Source organism: Hyla sarda, chromosome 2 (genome assembly GCF_029499605.1).
Source record: "Hyla sarda isolate aHylSar1 chromosome 2, aHylSar1.hap1, whole genome shotgun sequence".
NCBI classification, from domain to species: Eukaryota; Metazoa; Chordata; class Amphibia; order Anura; family Hylidae; genus Hyla; species Hyla sarda.
In genome coordinates this window covers 204,642,412-204,662,949 of record NC_079190.1, presented here as the reverse complement: position 1 = coordinate 204,662,949, position 20,538 = coordinate 204,642,412, and the positions used below count along the sequence as shown (strand labels likewise).

The window sequence follows — 20,538 nt, the reverse complement described above, 5'->3', positions numbered from 1 at the left end:
ATGCATGAAAAACAAGGTCTAAACAGGACCTAAAACGGAAAAATGCAAAACCTAATAAACAGACATTACAATAGCATGCCTCTTTCTTATTTCTTTTGGGATATTAAAGGGTTTTTCCTGAACACTATATATATATATATATATATATATAGAGAGAGAGAGAGAGAGAGAGAGAGAGAGAGAGAGAGAGAGAGAGAGAGAGAGAGAGAGAGAGAGAGAGAGAGAGAGAGAGAGAGAGAGAGGGGGAGGGAGGAGAGGGAGGGAGAAGGAAAGATAGGGAGAGGGAAAGAGAGGGAGAAGGAAAGAGAGGGAGAGGGAGAAGGAAAGAGAGGGAGAGGGAAAGAGAGGGAGGAGGAAAGAGAGGGAGAAGGAAAGAGAGGGAGAAGGGAAGAGAGGGAGAGGGAGAAGGAAAGAAAGGGAGAGGGAAAGAGAGGGAGGGAGAGGGAGAGAGAGGGAGAAGGAAAGAGAGAGAGGGAGAGGGAGAAGGAAAGAGAGGGAGAGAGAGGAAGAAGGAAAGAGAGGGAGAGGGAAAGAGAGGGAGAGGGAAAGAGAGGGAGAGAGAGGGAGAAGGAAAGAGAGGGAGAGAGAGGAAGAAGGAAAGAGAGGGAGAGGGAAAGAGAGGGAGAGAGAGGGAGAAGGAAAGAGAGGGAGAGAGAGGAAGAAGGAAAGAGAGGGAGAGGGAAAGAGAGGGAGAGGGAAAGAGAGGGAGAGGGAGAAGGAAAGAGAGGCAGAGGGAAAGAGGGAGAAGGAAGGAGAGGGAGAGGGAGAGAGAGGGAGAAGGAGGGAGAGGGAGAGAGAGGGAGAATGAAAGAGAGGGAGAGGGAGAGAGAGGGAGAAGGAAAGAGAGGGAGAGGGAGAAGGAAAGAGAGGGAGAGGGAGAGAAAGAGATTTATTTTTTATGCCACAAAAGCTGAACAATGCGTTTTGACTGCTGAGATAATTGCGAGAATAGTTTTGCCTGGTTCCTGTTCTGAAGCGGTGGTTGTACTTGTGTGGTTATTGAACTGAAACAGTTATTCTATAGATTTTATTTGGAATAATGTAAATATACGTAAGACACAGCCACATAAGTACTGTGTTAGACCCCATTAATTTTGGTTCTTTGTTGGAAAAGGAAGGAATATAGGAATATATTTTGTTGAACATAATTTTTTCTTTATTAGGTTGACATTATCTTGCATTTAGAACATATGTCCTTGCATGAGTGTTTTCAAGATCTTTGTTATCCTCTGACTATAACATAACATTTTTTTAACTAACATAACTATACATTTCACTGTAGATTAATGAAGGTCTCAATGCAATGCCCCGCTCAGTGACGGAAAAGGAAGACTGCAATCTTGTTCTGACACCTCAGCAACTTCACCACATAGTTATCGGTAAGACTTGACACATGAAATAAGAATGTGAAATGCCCTTAAGCAATAATTGTTCTTTTCAGACTGTATTCAAACTTAAGATGTTCAGCTATATAATTAATTCTAGAGATAAATATATAAATATGTAAAGAAGACATCTCTGAGAATTAATATAGGAATTGCTTGAACTATTTCAGCAGGTAGCTTATTTATTTTTTCTAAGACAGCTAAATATAAATGCAGCAGAGCTTATCAGTATTTAATTAAATTTGTCTTTTTGATGTTTTTAACATTTATAGGTCCTTCTACAATAGACTTTGGGGAAGTCTGTGTTCGCTCCACATCGGTCAAAGAAATGATAATCATAAATAGTCTTCCCACTTACATCTGGGTTCAGGTGGAGATCGATTGTGATGAGCTGCAGCAAACCAGTCCGCTTTCTCATGTTGTGCCACCAATGTCAAAGACGGAGATCCCAGTTGTCTTTGAGACAAACACACTGGGGAAATTTAAGAAGTAAGTATAAATATATCTTTATTCATACAAATACAGTGGTATTTTGTTTAGTTTTTTGTATTATGCCTGTTGTATGCCTGTACAGTACAAAGTCACATGTAAAATTGAAGTGAAAATGCTCAGGCATCATATAGTTCTTAGTGAGCTGATGTACTTTAGCAGCATTGATGTAGTAACTGGATAACAATTTACTGTAAATATAAATAGTCAAAACTGTGAGATAGCTGAACACTAAAATTAAAAATGACATCTCAGATATTCTAAAGGATTGGAGCAGTATTTTATAGAACATTTTATTATATCTTCATTAGTTATATTATTCCAGCTATATTTGTACTGAAATGGAGAGTGGACATGATAATCTTTTTTGATCATCTGTTCTGTAAATGTTTGGTCATTGGTATATACATTGTAAAGTCCTCTAGAAGTCAATAGTTCAGTCAGTACCTGATGCTTAGTGATATAGTAAAGCATCTGTTAACTTATAGTCATGGGTGAAGGTTATGTTCAACTTCTTTATGGTTACAAATATGTTCAGCTTTTAGTCCATAATATATAATGGTGTGGCCAGTATCTTGCCCATGTCGTCAATGGTATGTTCTTTCGCCAATGGCTCTGTCCTTTTTTTTGTACGTAGAGTCATAATTTTTGTTGTTCCAGTAGAGATGCTGTGTTTCTGGTGTTCCAGTACAGGCTTATATACACTTCATTTTTTAGTGGAGTCTTGACCCCTGATGGGTCACTGGCCTATTTCAGTGCCTGCCGCTGTTACATAGTACAACTGCAGTTATTCAAGTCTAAATTATTGATCAACAATTTAAGGTGAAAAATGTAGCAGAAAATGACCTCTTTTTATTTTTTGTTTTAGTGAGTATGTATGCGCATGTGTAGGTGTAAAGGGGTAGTGGAGGACTTTACAGGCGATACCAAATTCACAACCAGAGTAGCTAGATTTAGTTGTAACAGCTGTGACCGGTATTGCTACATCGGTGCACTTTTGTCTTGTTATATTTATGGCTCTAAACTTTTTTCTTTATTTTATTAGCAATTGCATAATGCTTTTTAGGTTTAATCATTATTATGTTTCCATTGCAATATTCTATACTGTCACACAAATAACATAGACCCACTGTTCCTCGTTCACCTACTGTAAATGTTATATGAACAATTAGATATTTTTCATTTTCTTGGCAGACAAGCTGTTAACATCTTAAATAGCTATTGCACTTCTGGGAATAACCTTTTGGTTACTGTCAGCATTTTATTTAGTACTGCAAGCTTCACCAGGACTTTATATCCTCATTATTAATAGATGGGTTCTTTAAAGACATTCTTTCATCAGCCACCTTTATGAGCTAACATGGTCTCCAGATGCAATGTTTTGTGACCCTGCGGCTAATACTAAGAACAAATGCAATACCAATAATAGAGATCTATGTGAACATACTGATTTTCCCAGAATGACGGGACATTACACCGAGGAATATATTTTATGTATTTCAGTCATTATGCTGACAGTTCATATATTATTACAATCCTTCTAAATCCAAACAGTAAGAATAAAACATGCTTTTCTCATTGTGACTTGCAGGTCAATTTCCTACTCTGTGAATAACAAGCACATCGGACATATCTTAGTAACTGCAAAAGCTGTTCCCATTGCCCTTGAGCTGTCTTCTCACGAGCTGGTTCTGAAACCCAACAACGACTTCTTAGCTGAGACAGGATTTAGATCGTCCATAAGATTGTACAATCACAGGAATCATGCCGCTGAATTTAGCTGGAAGCCTGTCATAACAGAAAAGGGAATTGCTTTTTCAATACGTCCTGCAAGAGGTAATGCACATAGGACCATGAATAGTTACTTCTACAAAAGTGAGGCTTTTATAATAGACAAGAGATATAAATATATGTAGAAATTGTTGAAATGATTGCCTTCTTATTAGTGTCTAATACTGTTCAGAAGGAAGACCCTTTTCATTTAAGACTAAATATATATATATATATATATATATATATATATATATATACACACACACACATATTTATCATGGATCACCTAATAATGATTTCTATCATTCATATTTTCATTAATACCTATGCTTAATAATTTTTCACTTTTTTTGTTTCAGTACTCTTTAGTGCCATTTTCTTTAGCCTAGTGCATATTACACATACAGATATATATATATATATATATATATATATATATTTATATATACACAAAATAAATCCAACAGAAATGCCATACTATCACATTCTTGATCTTAACTATGTTCATTTTAAATGTCCCTCAACCCAAATAAGGGAAAACAAACAAAGGGGAAAAACAACAACTTAGTATGAAAAGGACATTTCCACATATACAGTGGGGATCAAAAGTTGGGGCACCCCAGGTAAAAAATTTTATTAATGTGCATAAAGAAGCCAAGGAAAGATGGAAAGATCTCCAAAAGGCATCAAATGACAGATTAGACATTCTTATAATATGTCAACAAAAGTTAGATTTTATTTCCATCATTTACACTTCAAAATAACAGAAAACAAAAAAAATGGCGTCTGCAACAGTTTGGGCACCCTGCAGAATTTATAGCATGCACTGCCCCCTTTGCAAAGCTGAGACCTGCCAGTGTCATGGATTGTTCTCAATCATCATCTGGGAAGACCAGGTGATGTCAATCTCAAAGGTTTTAAATGCCCAGACTTATCTGACCTTGCCTCAACAATCAGCACCATGGGTTCTTCTAAGCAGTTGTCTAGAAATCTGAAACTGAAAATAGTTGACGCTCACAAAGCTGGAGAAGGCTATAAGAAGATAGGAAAACGTTTTCAGATGTCAATATCCTCTGTTCGGAATGTAATTAAGAAATGGCAGTCATCAGGAACAGTGGAAGTTAAAGCAAGATCTGGAAGACCAAGAAAAATATCAGACAGAACAGCTCGCAGGATTGTGAGAAAAACAATTTAAAACCCAACTTTGACTGCACAATCCCTCCAGAAAGATCTAACAGACACTGGAGTTATGGTACACTATTCCACTATAAAGAGATAATTGTACAAATATGGTCTTCATGGAAGTGCCATCATAAGAAAACCTCTTCTACATCCTCAAAGCAAAAATCTGCATTTGAACTTTGCAAATGAACATATACACAAGCCTGATGCATTTTGGAAACAAGTTCTGTGGACCGATGAGGTTAAAATTTAACTTTTTGGCCGGAATGAGCAAAGGTACGTTTGGAGAAGAAGGGGAATAGAATTTAATGAAAAGAACATCTGTCCAACTGTTAAGCTAGGGGGTGGATCAATCATGCTTTGTGGTTGTATTGCAGCCAGTGGCACAGGGAACATCTAACGAGTAGAAGGAAAATGGATTCAATAAAATTTCAGCAAATTTTGGATGCTAACTTGATGCCATCTGTGAAAAAGCTGAAGTTAAAGAGAGGATGGCTTCTACAAATGGATAATGGGGGATTACATCAAGGGGCATAAACTGAAGGTTTTGCCATGGCCTTCACAATCTCCTGACCTCAACATCATTGAAAATCTATGGATAGACCTTAAAAGAGCAGTGCATTACTGACAGCCCAGAAATCTCAAAGAATTGGAAGACTTTTGTAAGGAAGAATGGGCAAAGATACCTCAAACAAGAATTGAAAGACTCTTGGCTGGCTACAAAAAGCATTTACAAGCTGTGATACTTGCCAAAGGGGGCAGTACAATATATTAACTCTGCAGGGTGCCCAAACTTTTGCAGACACCACATTTTTTTTTTTCTGTTATTTTGAAAGTGTAAATGATGGAAATAAAATCTAACTTCTGTTGACATATTATAAGAATGTCTAATCTGTAATTTGATGCCTTTTGGAGATTTACCATCTTTCCTTGGCTTCTTTATGCACATTAATACAAACTTTTACCTGGGGTGCCCAAACTTTTGATCCCACTGTAGATAGAGAATGCATCGTTTAAAGTTAGCATGTAATGTAATGTAAATTGCAAACTAGTCAGCAGTGATCCATGAACGCACGCATAAAACAACACCTACAATCGATAGAAATGGCCATAATTCTAACGTTCGAGTTTACAATGTGTGAATCCAACTTTAAAGAGTGTTATCAGAATCTACATTATTGTTTAACTACATTTATAAAGAATGTTAGGGATTTTTTTTTTTTTCCATCTGGTCACCTATTTTATTTTTGTAGAACCCAGAATTCAGGTCTGGGGACGGGGTGGGACAGTCCATAGCATCAATGTCTTCCTCTTGCAGGAACTGCTGACACACTCCAGCCACATGACGTCTAGCATTGTCTTGCATTAGGAGGAACCCAGGGCCAACCACACCAGCATATGGTCTCACAAGGGGTCTGAGGTTCTCATCTCTCATCACCTAATGGCAGTCAGGCTACCTCTGCCAATCCGGTCATGCTGAAGGATGTTGCAGGCAGCAGAAAATTCTCAACGGCGTCTCCAGACTCTGTCACATGTGCTCAGTGTGAACCTGTTTTCATATGCGAAGAGCACAGGGCACCAGTGGCAGTGGCTGTGCAGTGTTGGACTGTAAGCAAAACCCCCACCTGGGGACGTCGGTCCCTCATACCACCCTCATGAAGTCTGTTTCTGACCGTTTGAGTGCACATTTGTGGCCTGCTGGAGGTCATTTTGCAGGGCTCTGGCAGTGCTCCTCCTTGCACAAAGGCGGAGATAGCGGTCCTGCTGATGGGTTGTTGCCCTCCTACTGCCTCCTCCACGTCTCCTGATTTACTGGCCTGTCACCTGGTAGCGCCTTCATGCTCTGGACACTACGCTGACAGAAACAGCAAACCTTCTTGCCACAGCTCGCATTGATGTTCCATCCTGGATGAGCTGCACTACCTGAGCCACTTGTGTGTTTTGTAGACTCTGTCTCATGCTACTACTAGAGTGAAGGCACTGCCAGCATTCAAAAGTGACCAAAACATCAGCCAGGAAGCATAGGAACTGAAAAGTGGTCTGTGGTCACCACCTGCAGAACCACTCCTTTTTGGGGGTGTCTTGCTAATTGCCTATAATTTCCACCTGTTGTCTGTTCCATTTGCACAACAGCATGTGAAATTGATTGTCAATTAGTGTTGCTTCCTGAGTGGACAGTGTGATTTCACAGAAGTCTGAATGACTTGGAGTTACATTGTGTAGTTTAAGTGTTCCCTTTATTTTTTTGAGTAGTGTAGATTGTTATCTATTTTTTTCTGCTAACAGATAAAGCAAAAAAAAAAAAAAAAAAAAAAATGCCAGGCAAGTCTATTTGACAGTTCTAGGACATATTAATTTATGGTGATTATTTAAAGAGGACCTGTGGCCAAACCCAAGAAAATGAGATTTTACTATAATTAAACAGATTAGCATTTTCTGGGTTATCCACGGGTCCTCTTTAAAGGGGTAAATACTCAAATATTACAAAACACACTATTATGCTAGTGATGTGCATAATATGCATTATTAATAGAAGAGCAATATGAGCAATTCATACATCTAGTTATTTGCGGTTTGCCTGGTCTGTACCGGTAGGACTAGGTGCACATCAGCATCAGAGCTCCGTTCTGGAGTTCTGTTACAGAGTTTGTTAAAGAGGTGGTCCAGTATCGAAAAACGTATCCCCCTATCCTCATTTACCTATAGAATTAGCAAAAAAAACTACTTTGACCTCTTCTAACTCATCTTGTAGATGTTCTCCTCTTATACGTTGCTTGATAATACCACAGTGTTACTGTTTAGTCCTTACGCTGCCAATGACTGTTAATTGCCACCACAATGACTGTCCCCCTAACCAATTGACACCCCTGCAACATGTATGCAGGGTCCGCTCACCTGCTCCATGTGGGTCCCGGGTCCTGTCTGCTGCCAAAGCCTGTTAAGCCAGGCTCTATTAGTAGATTGTCAATAAAAATAAATCACCCCTTGTTCCTATAAAAAAAAACTAAAAAAAAAACACATATTTGGTATTGCCACACACATCATTAAACCATAATGTTTATGATTCTGTTCAATGAATGGTGTAAATACAAAAAACGCAATCAGACATGTATGCCCTATCCACAGGATTCTGTGGAAAGGGTATAAGTACTCATGTACTGGAGTTCCCTCTTAAGTTCCAAGGTAGGAAACTCCCTCTGGACCTTATAAAATTAGCCCTTGTTACCCATATAAACTTGTCAGAGTGTCATTTTTTACATCGTCATATTTAAGATGAAAGCTGAACTGTGTTGCTATTGATAAAAAGCCCACTACAATATAAGTTTTTTATTTTACACAATATACTTTTAAATATATGTAACACCAAAGAAAAAAGAGAGAGCGGAGCGCTCACAGTGATGATGGCAGGCCGGTAGCTGGGAACTTTCAGTCCATAGACCACCTCGGTTCAAGCACGGAGGCGGCAGGTGGTACCGGGGGGGAGTTCAGACATCGGGCCACGGACCGTATCACACCCCTAGGTGCTTCTTCAGGCCGCTGATCTCACAGATACGGTCTGTGGCCTGACGTCTGAACTCCCCCTGGTACCACCTGCCACCGCCCGAGGAGGTCTATGGACTGAAAGTTCCCAGCTACCGGCCAGCCATCATCATGGTGAGTGCTCCGCTCTTTCTTTTTTCTTTGGTGTTACATATATACATAGGTTTTTTTCTCTTTGCATGTAGCGCCGCCCGCCATTGTCACCAGAGTACATTCACCTATCTATTGGAGGTGTTATTGCGTTAGTGCCGGCAATTTGGTTCTTTGGAGTTCAGTTATACTTTTCAATATATTTACAGTTACACGGATATTGGAGTATGTGCTCTGTGACTGTAATAACATTTGGTCCATGTGTTTTGTGCAGTATAAAGCTATTTAACCTGAATGAATCTATGATTGGGGGCTATCTTGTTCAGATTTGTGTTGGCTAAAGTTGAATTATGGAAATTAGAATTACAATGTTCTCATTTGCTGCTAAACGAAAGTAATATTTTTTCTTACAATGTTTAATTTTGCTGTTTAAAAGTTACTCAGCAATATTTACCACTTTGTGATTGCTTCCTGTTAGGTATTGTTGATGCTTATGAAGACCTTGAGTGTGAAGTTGTATGGCACCCAGGATTCAGCTCACCAGACATAGGGGAATTCAATCTGTGTGTACAGCAGCAAAATACACATAAGCTAAAATGCATTGCAGAGGTAAACAAGACTATGACCATATACTTTATCTCATATTAAAGGGTTATTCCAGGAAAAATCTTTTTTTATAGATATATATATATATATATATATATATATATATATATATATATATATATTAACTGGTTCCAGAAAGTTAAACAGATTTGTAAATTACTTCTATTAAAGAATCTTAATCCTTCTAATAATTATCAGCTGCTGAAGATGAGTTGTTCTTTTCTGTCTGGCAACAGTGCTCTCTGCTGACATCTCTGCTTGTCTTGGGAACTGCACAGAGTAGGAGAGATTTGCTATGAGGATTTGCTTCTACTCTGGACAGTTCCAGAGACATGTGTCATCAGAGAGCACTTAGACAGAAAAGAACAACTCAACGTCAGCAGCTCATAAGTACTGAAAATATTAAGATTTTTTTTTTTAGAGGTAATTTACAAATCTGTTTAACTTTCTGGAGCCAGTTGATACGTAAAAAAGTTTATTTCCTGGATAACCCCTTTAAAGTAAATACAATTGCCAGGAAATGGAATTCATATAATTCTTATTATCCTTAATTTTCAGCTTGGACCTACAAATGTCCAGTTTACTGACCAAAGGATTCTTTTCCATCATGCTCCACTCGGCCTGTCAACTGTTAAGACAGCCATTATTCAGAACACTGGGGTAAACCATGCATACTTTCAGGTAACTGTTAAACTATTCATATATGCATCCAGAGTTCAAGTGTGGTATATGACTGCTCTCAGTATGTATTTCAGTCCTTCACTATAAATACTCTCTTGGCATGTATATAAAATTAAAGGACCTATTCGAAAAATGTGTGGCATCATCATGTGGAGCCAATGTTCCAAGGATTGATAATTTTTTTTTTCTAGGTTCCGGCTTACTAGCAATTGGTGACTCTAGTTTCAGTTTTATCTCCGCAGCTCTTGAGAGCAGTGGTTATTGCCCCATGTCTATGGACATACTTTCAATCTGTTGATTGTCAAGAGGAAGGTCACCACTGTTCCCAATGGGACATCAAGATGAGGCTTTTCCTGATGAGAAGTGTACAATGATGGACCCTACGATTTACAGTCCTCATTAGCATATTGGGTATCAAAATTAACGGCACCGACTGCTAGAGAAAAATAAACAGGAATTAAAAATGGATAGTGATGGCCCATTTTTTAAAGAGGCCACAGGTCCTCTTCATATGCAACATTCAGTGCTTAAAAAGCAGCCTGATACAGTCCTTAACTAATAGTGACTTATAGTATTCAATCAATATCATTATATAGTGCCCATTTACCAGTGCCATATGCTGATCAAATAAGAAAAACCATAGGTCCTCTAGTGTCATAATACCATTGTTTCAACTATATTTCTTATTAAAATATTATTAAGTATTTATACTTAAATGTGTAATGTAGTCAACAATCACAATTGTACTTGTATAACAATGATGGGAGAAAAAGCTAAGTGGACCACTGGAACCTACAAGGAAAAGGATGGAAAAGGATAATACATCTTATATCTGAGATATGCTGTTAAGATCATAATGTAAATGTAATAGTGCTGTCCAATATACCTACCAAGTAGTACGAGTCTGGTTTCAATACTTTAGTACTATTTGAAGATCATGTTGGGTAAATGGAGATCAAGAGTCCAAAACTGTGGAACACTACTCAAACCTCTTATTGTTCCATTGATAGCTGGAATCTTCAGAGATCTACATTAAATGGGTTATCCACCATAAGGTGATTTTAGTATGTACCTGGCAGACAGTAATGGACATGCTTAGGAAGGATCTGTGCTTGTCTTGGAGCTAAAAGGCTATGTTGGGAGATTACCATAATACTGTGGCTAGCTTTCTGTGAACTGGTATTTACTGTTTGAGTTTCCTTTTTAGCCTACAAATGCCATAATTACATTTTCCTCCCTCCCACACATCAGCCACCCCACCCATTAGAACATAAATGAGCTGCATCCATTCAAAAGACCTGTGGTTTTCAATCAGGGTGCCTACCGCTGTTGCATTAGTTGCAGATTGATCTCTCTCCCACCAAGCGATCCCTCCACCCATTGAAGCAGACAGGCTCCCTGTCATCAGCTGACTAGTGAGTCAGGTCTCGGCCGCATTGCAAGCTGGGAAAAATCTGAGACAACAGTCATTTTGTATGCTGTTAAAATAAGTATTGGGGTGAAAATCACATAATAATTGTGAGAAAACCGTCAAACACATACAGACACTATGTTATGAACTATACTAACTTAACAGCCCCTGTAGCATAGTAAAATAAAATAAAAATCCTGGAATACCCCTTTAATTCTGCAAAACTCTGGTCACTGACCAAGTCAAACCAGTAATGGCCTGGAATCCAACGGCAGTCATGCCCATTACCAGCCTTACCTCAACAATTACCACTGACTGAATAAAAACTGTAGCGTAATAGTTAAATTAAAAAATATATAAAGTTGTTATTAAGTTGTTTCTCTATTGTCCTCTGTACTGCTCCTTTCCATGCTCCCTGGTACACTTCAAGATAAAAACATTTGTCTATTAGGTTTCTTTTTAGCCGTGGCTCAACGGCTTATACCTTTGGAGATAAAACTCAACCTCTCCTCCTGAGATTTCTGACTGGTTTCAAGAGATTCTTTATACACAGAGAATGGGGAGTGCCTAGTTGGCTTCCTTTGATTGATTTTCTCTTTTCACTGAGAGATCTCAGTTTTGGCACCCCGCCACTCTCATTGGGCTCTTGGTCTGTAATTATATTATATTGCTGATCCCCTGCTCCTGTCCACACTGGCAGTTTTTTTTCTCTGCTTCCTTCTCCTTCTGAGTGACACTGGATACTCTTTCCTTCTCTCTTTGCTTTTCCTATTGTTTCATGTTTGCATTGAGAATCAATAAGGCCTCGTTCACACTGCAGGCGTAGATTGTGCATAATTGCTATGATGTCATGACTGATCTGCCGCCTCTGCTCTCTGGTCTTTCTGACCGGATTCGTATTATGTGCTCTGACTATATGATGTCACATTATGCATATGTTATTACATGTTTGCTACACGTGTGTATGCTCAGTTGAAATATATTTAGTTCTATCCCCTCATTTGTTATATTGTACCTTCTCTACCTCTAACTTCTCTTACTAAATAAATGATACATATTTTCTGTAACCAGTACACATAATTGCAGCATTTTTCATATAATTATTATATCTCGTAATACTTTGCTTCTCTTTCACTACAGGTTGTTGATATTAACCCATTGCCTGGCATGACACTTACTCCATCACAAGGGGTAGTCCCTGTTGGAGGCCATGCTGCTCTCACAGTCATCTTCACACCACAAGCAGTGATGAAATTTGACACTCGAATTGAGGTAAATATAACAACCATTCAGAAATTAATATAACAGTGATGGTATAACATAATGGCTCTTATTTATTCTTCAGTTTACAACAGACTTCAGTAAAAATTGCATAGGTTAAAATGCAGCTTCTAAGATTGTGGCAAATTTGTGCCATGTGTCATCTCATTCCAAAAAAGTATACAGGCTAGAAAAATTAGCAACTATTCATTTAAAGTCGTAATCCGCTGCTCTGCGTTTGGAACAAACTGTTCCGAACCCTGGAGCCAGCATCGGGCGCTTGTTATGTCATAGCCCCACACCCTTATGACGTCATGCCCCACCCCCTTAATTCAAGTCTATGGGAGGGGGCGTGACAGCCTGTATGACTATGGGCTTTAGGCTTATGTGTGAAGTGTGAAAATGTTTCTTTTGTTACCAATGGATCCAAATGATTTAGTCAACTGATACATTAGAAGCAACTGTTTTTCCTCCCACATTCCATTGGTATACAATAATAGAAATCAATTGGATGTGTTTCTTTTGTACCATAATAAATAATGCTGCATGGTTCACAGTTCTATTTGGTAATAAACAAAACAATGAAGCATATGCCTATAAAATATAGGCATTGATTCTAGGGCATAAAAATAAAAGGGAGCTGGATGGATCTGTTCACCTACCATTTTTGGATGTAATATGGGAAGAAAGTATATGTAAAGCAGCTCTCACACCACTTTTTCTTGGAAGCTGACTGAGAATGTAAGCCAGATATTGCTTCAGAAGGAGGATTGCTATAGTATATATCATACTAAATCAGTTAGCAGAACGACAAAAGCAGCACGGTGGCTTAGTGAGTTGCGCTGTTGCCTTGCAGCTCTGGGGTCCTGGCTTCATAACCCACCATCTGCTAAGCGTTTTTTATATCCTCTCTGTGTTTGGGTGAGTTTCTTCTGGGTACACCAGTTTCCTCCCACACTTCAAAACATACTGATAGGTTTATATTGTGAGCCCCGGTGGGGACACGGGCCAATTTCAGTGTACAATGCTGTGGAATCTGTGTGCACTATATAAATAAAGAGTTATTATTATAACATTTCAGCATGTGTTAAAAATTATTACATTTGGTTTATTGTACTGTAGTTTTGTTATATTGTAACTTGCATATGATTGCATATTACATATTGTATTGTTCATATATTGTTCTTCCATGTTAGATATCAGTGCGTAATGCAAAGACTCTAGAATTGAGAATAGGAGGATCGGTTGTGCCACCAGAAGTGGACATATCTGTTGTAAGTAGGAGATCTACCTTAATTTATTGTGACACGAATTGGATATTAAGAAAAACTCTGTCAGACATTTCATATAGTCCATTCTACTAACAATGTGTCTGTTGTACCAAAATAAGTGTTTAAAATAAAGAAGTCACAAGATAAAATGAATTTCACGGTGACTGTTCTAGACAAACAAATACATTTATGCATTGGTGCTAAAAGGAATTAAGCTGAAATTGTGTCTGTTTCTCCTGGATAACCCTGAGTATTCACCAGAAAAATATGTTGTGCTCTGAAAAGTACAGCTTTGTAAAACAGCATTATTAACATCTCAATCATGTTACATTTAGCAAATTTTATACCCCACCAGTCCAGACAGTCTCTCATCAAATGAAATATAGTACATTACATTAAAAAGACTGAATGTATGAAGGATTTAATCCAGAATTTCTCTAATCCATTTTTATGGAACCCCAAAATGTCATGTTCAGAGGTTTTCTTATTTATAGGTCAATGGAAACAATAACTTGTGTAGCAATAACAACCATTTTTTTTTAAACTAACATTTATTTATAAAACTACAAAGACTTGCACCACTATTCAATGAGAGCAGCTACATGTGAGCAGCAGTGTGCATGATTGACCACCCCTCCATTCATTTTCTATACGGATTGTGAACATTGCTAAGCACTGAACTCTGTTTGGAAGTTCCAAAGAAAGTGAATGGGCCAGTGGCCGAACATGTATAATCAGTTCTCTTAATCAGTGGGGGCCCCAGTGGTCAGACCCCACTCCTCAGAAAGTTATCCCTTATCCTTCGGAAGAAAACCCCTTTAAAACATATGAAAATAGTCAGTATAATGTGCATATCCATTATAATGCTTGTAAACACATTTTGCTGTGATTTAGTTAAAATAACAAAACTGGCCTATGTGAATATGCTATTAAGACTTTATTGATTTGTAAAATATTATTGTCTTTCAGAACTCATTTCTTTTCCCTGGTGTGTATGTAAACTCTATCCAAGCTATACCATTTTTACTACAAAATAAAGGAGTGGCTCGTGCAAGAGTAGAAATTGACCTTTCAAAATATGAAGATTTTTCTTTGTCATTCAAAGACAATGCAGGTACTCAATCTAAGAAGTGACATGATAAATACTATTAGTCAGTATTGTCAATACCATTACTAATGGGATTCATTTAAAAATGTTTTACATTTTATGATGTCAAATTTGACTACTACTTACTGGTGGATCAAACTGCATTTCTCCCATTTGGCTGGATTCTTCTAAAGTCTGTGTATACTTTACATAAGATATTTAAGATATTCGATAACAGATTCTAGGCCAAGATTAGCATCTATAATAAGACACTCTAAGTCAGATAAGAATATCTAGAAACAGACTAAATAGTACATCTTAGTGTGGTGGCACTCCATAGCAGACACAAGTCACAGTATTACACTGGGATAGAAGAGTCCTCATGAAAATAGAAATAGAAGTGCTGTCTGATAACTTTATGATAATATCACTTACACGCACAGTATATGGTGAACTGCCATCACCACATTCAGGCAGTAGTAGGCACAGAATCTGTTGTATGTTTTGGCTAAATCTCTAACTCTGCCTTTCTCTTTTCTAGCGGTTGAGGTGGACCCACTTTATCCTCATTTATATACTTTAGATTTAGAAGAGAAGGAAGCTCTTGAATGTGCACTCCATTTTAGTCCTAAGGAGGTAAGGTTTTTTAATAAAGATAATCATACATTTTGTTATACTTACATGGGTCCAGGAACCTGACATCTAATCTCATTTCTTTCTGGTCAAGCAATTAGCTTTACTCTCCTGTATTTACCCATACATCAGCTTGCTTTAAATGGGCACTGTCAGATACAAAAACATTTTCTATGTTGTACATCTTTGCAAAACAATAACCTTTCTAATAGATTTCATAAGCAAATGTTATTTCTTATTTTATAGAAATCATGGCTTATAAAATCATGGATTTGTCCAAGCTGCAGCACAGGCATAGACAAAGTCCAGTAAGTGAGGGTGGGTTAGCACTCCTCTGTGCTCTCTCCTGTCTGATAGTCCCCCTCTGTGCTCTCTCCTGTCTGATAGTACTTCTCTGTGCTCTCTCCTGTCTGATAGTACTCCTTTGTGCTCTCTCCAGTCTGATAGTACTCCTCTGTGCTCTCTCCTGTCTGATAGCACTCCTCTGTGCTCTCTCCTGTCTGATAGCACTCCTCTGTGCTCTCTCCTGTCTGATAGCACTCCTCTGTGCTCTCTCCTGTCTGATAGTACTCCTCTGTGCTCTCTTCTGTCTGATAGGACTCCTCTGTGCTCTATCCTGTCTGATAGTACTCCTCTGTGCTCTCTCCTTTCTGATAGTATTCCTCTGTGCTCTCTCCTGTCTGATAAGAATTGGAAAAGGAAAAAACGAGGTGCGCTCCTAGTGGAGGATTATTACGATAGATCAAGGTATGCGCAAATATTTTGCACCTTACTGTGGATGGTTGTGCTGAGGGCACAATGCCTGTTTTTGCCTGTAGACTCGCTGGTGCTTGTAGTCCTGATACGTGGGAGGCAGCCTCTGCGTCCTTCACCGTGACCTCCAGGTAGCGATGTAGTCAAGTAGAAAACAGGAAAAAATTGGAACGCATGAGCGGTCGCCAAAATCCCAAGAACGACCAATATGCCAAAAGTATTCCTTACAAACAATTTGGCTTTTATTGTTTTATTTCCTGTCTGATAGTACTCCTCTGTGCTCTCTCCTGAATGATAGGACTCATCTGTGCTATCTCCTGTCTGATAGTATTCAGAACTATCTCCTGTTTGATAGCACTCCTCTGTGTTCTCGCCTGTCTGATAGTACTCCTCTGTGCTCTCTCCTGTCTGATAGGACTCCTCTGTGCTCTCTCCTGTCTGATAGTATTCAGTACTATCTCCTGTTTGATAGCACTCCTCTGTGTTCTCGCCTGTCTGATAGTACTCCTCTGTGCTCTCTCCTGTCTGATAGAACTCCTCTGTGTTCTCTCCTGTCTGATAGTACTCCTCTGTGCTCTCTCCTGTCTGATAGGACTCCTCTGTGCTCTCTCCTGTCTGACAGTACTTCCCTTTTCTCTCTCATGTCTGATAGTACTCCTCTGTGCTCACTCCTGTCTGATAGTACTTCCCTGTGCTCTCTCCTGTCTGATAGTACTCCTCTGTGCTCTCTCTTGTGTGATAATACTCCTCTGTGCTCTCTCCTGTCTGATAGCACTCCTCTGTGCCCTCTCCTGTCTGATAGGACTCCTCTGTACTCTGTCCTATCTGATAGGACTACTCTGTGCTCTCTCTCGTCTAATAGTACTCATCTGTGCTCTCTCTTGTCAGATAGTACTCCTCTGTGCTTTCTCCTGTCTGATAGTATTATGTACTATCTCCTGTTTGATAGCACTCCTCTGTGTTCTCGCCTGTCTGATAGTACTCCTCTGTGCTCTCTCCTGTCTGATAGAACTTCTCTGTGTTCTCTCCTTTCTTATAGTACTCCTCTGTGCTCTCTGCTGTCTGATAGTACTCCTCTGTTCTCTCTCATGTCTGATAGTACTCCTCTGTGCTCTCTCCTGTCTGATAGTACTCCTCTGTGCTCTCTCCTGTCTGATAGTACTCCTCTGTGCTCTCTCTTGTGTGATAGTACTCCTCTGTGCTCTCTCCTGTCTGATAGCACTCCTCTGTGCCCTCTCCTGTCTGATAGGACTCATCTGTACTCTGTCCAATCGGATAGGACTCCTCTGTGCTCTATCTTGTCTGATAGTACTCATCTGTTCTCTCTCTTGTCTGATAGTACTCCTCTGTGCTCTCTCCTGTCTGATAGCACTCCTCTGTGCTCTCTCCTGTCTGATAGCACTCCTCTGTGCTCTCTCTGGTCTGATAGCACTACTCTCTGCTGTCTCCTGTCTGATAGCACTCCTCTGTGCTCTCTCCTGTCTAATAGTACTCCACTGTTCTCTCTCCTGTCTGATAACACTCCTCTGTGCTCTCCCCTGTCTGATAGCACTCCTCTGTGCTCTCTACTGTCTGATAGCACTCCTCTGTACTCTCTCCTGTCTGATAGCACTCCTCTGTGCTCTCTCCTGTCTGATAGGACTCCTCTGTGCTCTCTCTTGTCTGATAGTATTCTGTGCTATCTCCTGTCTGATAGCACTCCTCTGTGTTCTCGCCTGTCTGATAGTACTCCTCTGTGCTCTCTCCCATCTGATAGGACTCCTCTGTGCTCTCTCCTGAATGATAGTACTTCCCTGTACTCTCTCCTGTCTTGATAGCACTCCTCTGTGCTCTCTCCTGTCTTATAGCACTCCTCTGTGCTCTCTCCTGTCTGATAGCACTCCTCTGTGCTCTCTCTGGTCTGATAGCACTCCTCTCTGCTGTCTCCTGTCTGATAGCACTCCTCTGTGCTCTCTCCTGTCTAATAGTACTCCACTGTGCTCTCTCCTGTCTGATAGCACTCCTCTGTGCTCTCTACTGTCTGATAGCACTCATCTTTGCTCTTTCTTGTCTGATAGCACTCCTCTGTGCTCTCTCCTGTCTGATAGTACTCATCTGTGCTCTCTCCTGTCTGATAGCACTCCTCTGTGTTCTCGCCTGTCTGATAGTACTCCTCTGTGCTCTCTCCCATCTGATAGGACTCCTCTGTGCTCTCTCCTGAATGATAGTACTTCCCTGTGCTCTCTCCTGTCTGATAGGTCTCCTCTGTGCTCTCCTGTCTAATAGTACTCCTCTGTGGTCTCTCCTGTCCTATCAGACAGAGGAGTTCTAGCCCCTCTCACTTACTGGACTTTGTCTATGCCTGTGCTTCAGCTTGGACAAAGCCACGATTTTTAAGCCATGATTTCTATAAAAGGAAATAAAACATTTCTTATGAAGTATATTAGAAAGGATGATGTTTTGCCAAGATATACAACATTTTTGTATTTTACAGTGGCCATTTAAATATACATATGTGGGATATAGGTGGTTATGAACCCAATCAGTTTATGTACTTGACCCAGTCTGAAGATACCTATGTTGGCAAGTAATGACAGTCCATTGTCTTCCAAGTTTCAAGAGAATCTTAATAAGGGTGTACATTTAGCAGGCAAATTTCCAAGCAATATCTAATGACAGTGTATCAAATTTTCACTGTACATGTATTTTCCCTTATTGAAATTGTGAAAACAGTTAAATTACATGAAGAAATTGTTTCTTAATTATATTTAATCTGAGGTGTCATGATGTCCCATTTTTGGGCCCCTTCTATTAGCCACAACAGAGGCTATATTTATGCATTGGACAATCATCCTTTGACCCCATTGGGCAGCATATGGTAGTCGGGCACCACACATCACTCTTAATAGTCAATTTAAGCAGTTCCACCAGCAGGATCTCTCATGAGCAGCTACTTACACGGTGAACTGATGATGTGAAATAGAAAGTCTAAAGTACCGCATGTGACCCTGTGATCTTTTCTACTTATAGGAAGAATTTTTGTGTGCTTGGTATAGAATAGGAATTTATAGGATAAAAATAAGTTTTTGAAGGAGACTTGTTTTCATATATACAAATAGTCAGCTCTTGACAAGACACTTTATCTATATAGCCACCTATCTGGAGTGCATACTGCACTATTGTAGAGGGCTAAATATAGTTTGATTTATTAACATGCATACACATGTTGCTACATTTTATGAAAGGTTTACAATATAGTCTTTTTATGCAGTGCCCTACTTATGGAATCTGCAGAGAGGATGTCCTAAAATTTTTGAACTTTGTATTCTATGTGTTGATATAAGAAAGTTGGATTAATGAGTAATAATGGTGTAGTGCAATTGCTTTCTCTAACTCTATAAGATTATATTTATAATAGATTGATCTTACTACATGAAAGGAAACCTGTCAGCAGTTTCATGCTGCCGTAACCACATTCCGCTTCCTGTCTCTGTTTCATACTGCCTGGGCTTCCAGCAGCATAAAACCGGTGACAGGTTCCCTTTATCAAAGTCTTTGCACAATACATATACATTCTGTACTGTGTCATTATCATATAAAGTGGCATGTGTAGTCACTAACTCGTAGGTGGATTGAAAAGCTTAGGTTGAATATTTGCACCACTGCCCAAGATATGAAGGTATGTCTCAGTGTGCATACGAATAGTGACAAATTCAGTGTCAATATAGAAAGGATATGCAGAGTTTTTATATTCATCATAGCCACAACAAAAGACCCCCTACAAAGCACATGAAATGCCTCAGTACTTCATGCTACCCACATCACACTGTTCTCTCATTACTCTGATATGCAGTGAAGTGTCTGTACTGATATCTCCTGTGGTCCTGCCATGCTGTTAGTAAAGCTATCACTGCGCTCCCATGAGACATGCCTAGTGCATTCATGGTGCTGTGACCCTTTTTCTAGAACACAGAAATGAAAAAGGATCAGCAGGAAAGTATCTTATGTTCAAAGGCATTATTATCACTTCCAGCCTCTGACTCACAAATGTTAAATATTTAAGCAAGACATTGCCATGCTATTCACGATGCATGATACAATCCATTATGTTGCATTGATTATAATTTAGCTATAATGAACCAAGGGAGCCATATGAACTCATGGCATAATGAACACACTATTATAGATTATTGTCTTATTAGTGTTTATAAGTAGCATTTTAACCTGATGATGTCCTGGTACAATGGTTTTTTGGTGTTGTCTGTGTATTAAGACATTCTGGTTAGGCAATTAGCACAAGGTTGAATGTTAAGAATTCTAATAAGGTGTTATTCCAGAATAATTAAATCAGACACTTCTTCATTAACATTAGGTAATTGTTGGAAAGATGTTTTACCT

General features: G+C 39.2%; 1 protein-coding gene across 4 annotated transcripts in view; it reads left to right on the top strand.

Moving 5' to 3' along the window:
• Positions 1-20,538, top strand: part of CFAP47 (cilia and flagella associated protein 47) — a 548,331-nt gene that overhangs the window by 59,521 nt on the left and 468,272 nt on the right. For all 4 annotated transcript variants that reach the window (XM_056556158.1, XM_056556159.1, XM_056556156.1 and 1 more), the window contains exons 14-22: positions 1,283-1,379; positions 1,658-1,874; positions 3,466-3,710; positions 8,938-9,068; positions 9,624-9,746; positions 12,298-12,429; positions 13,614-13,691; positions 14,658-14,802; positions 15,317-15,411. In XM_056556158.1, coding sequence (XP_056412133.1) covers positions 1,283-1,379; positions 1,658-1,874; positions 3,466-3,710; positions 8,938-9,068; positions 9,624-9,746; positions 12,298-12,429; positions 13,614-13,691; positions 14,658-14,802; positions 15,317-15,411 — 1,263 coding nt within the window. The remainder of the gene's footprint in view (positions 1-1,282; positions 1,380-1,657; positions 1,875-3,465; positions 3,711-8,937; positions 9,069-9,623; positions 9,747-12,297; positions 12,430-13,613; positions 13,692-14,657; positions 14,803-15,316; positions 15,412-20,538) is intronic.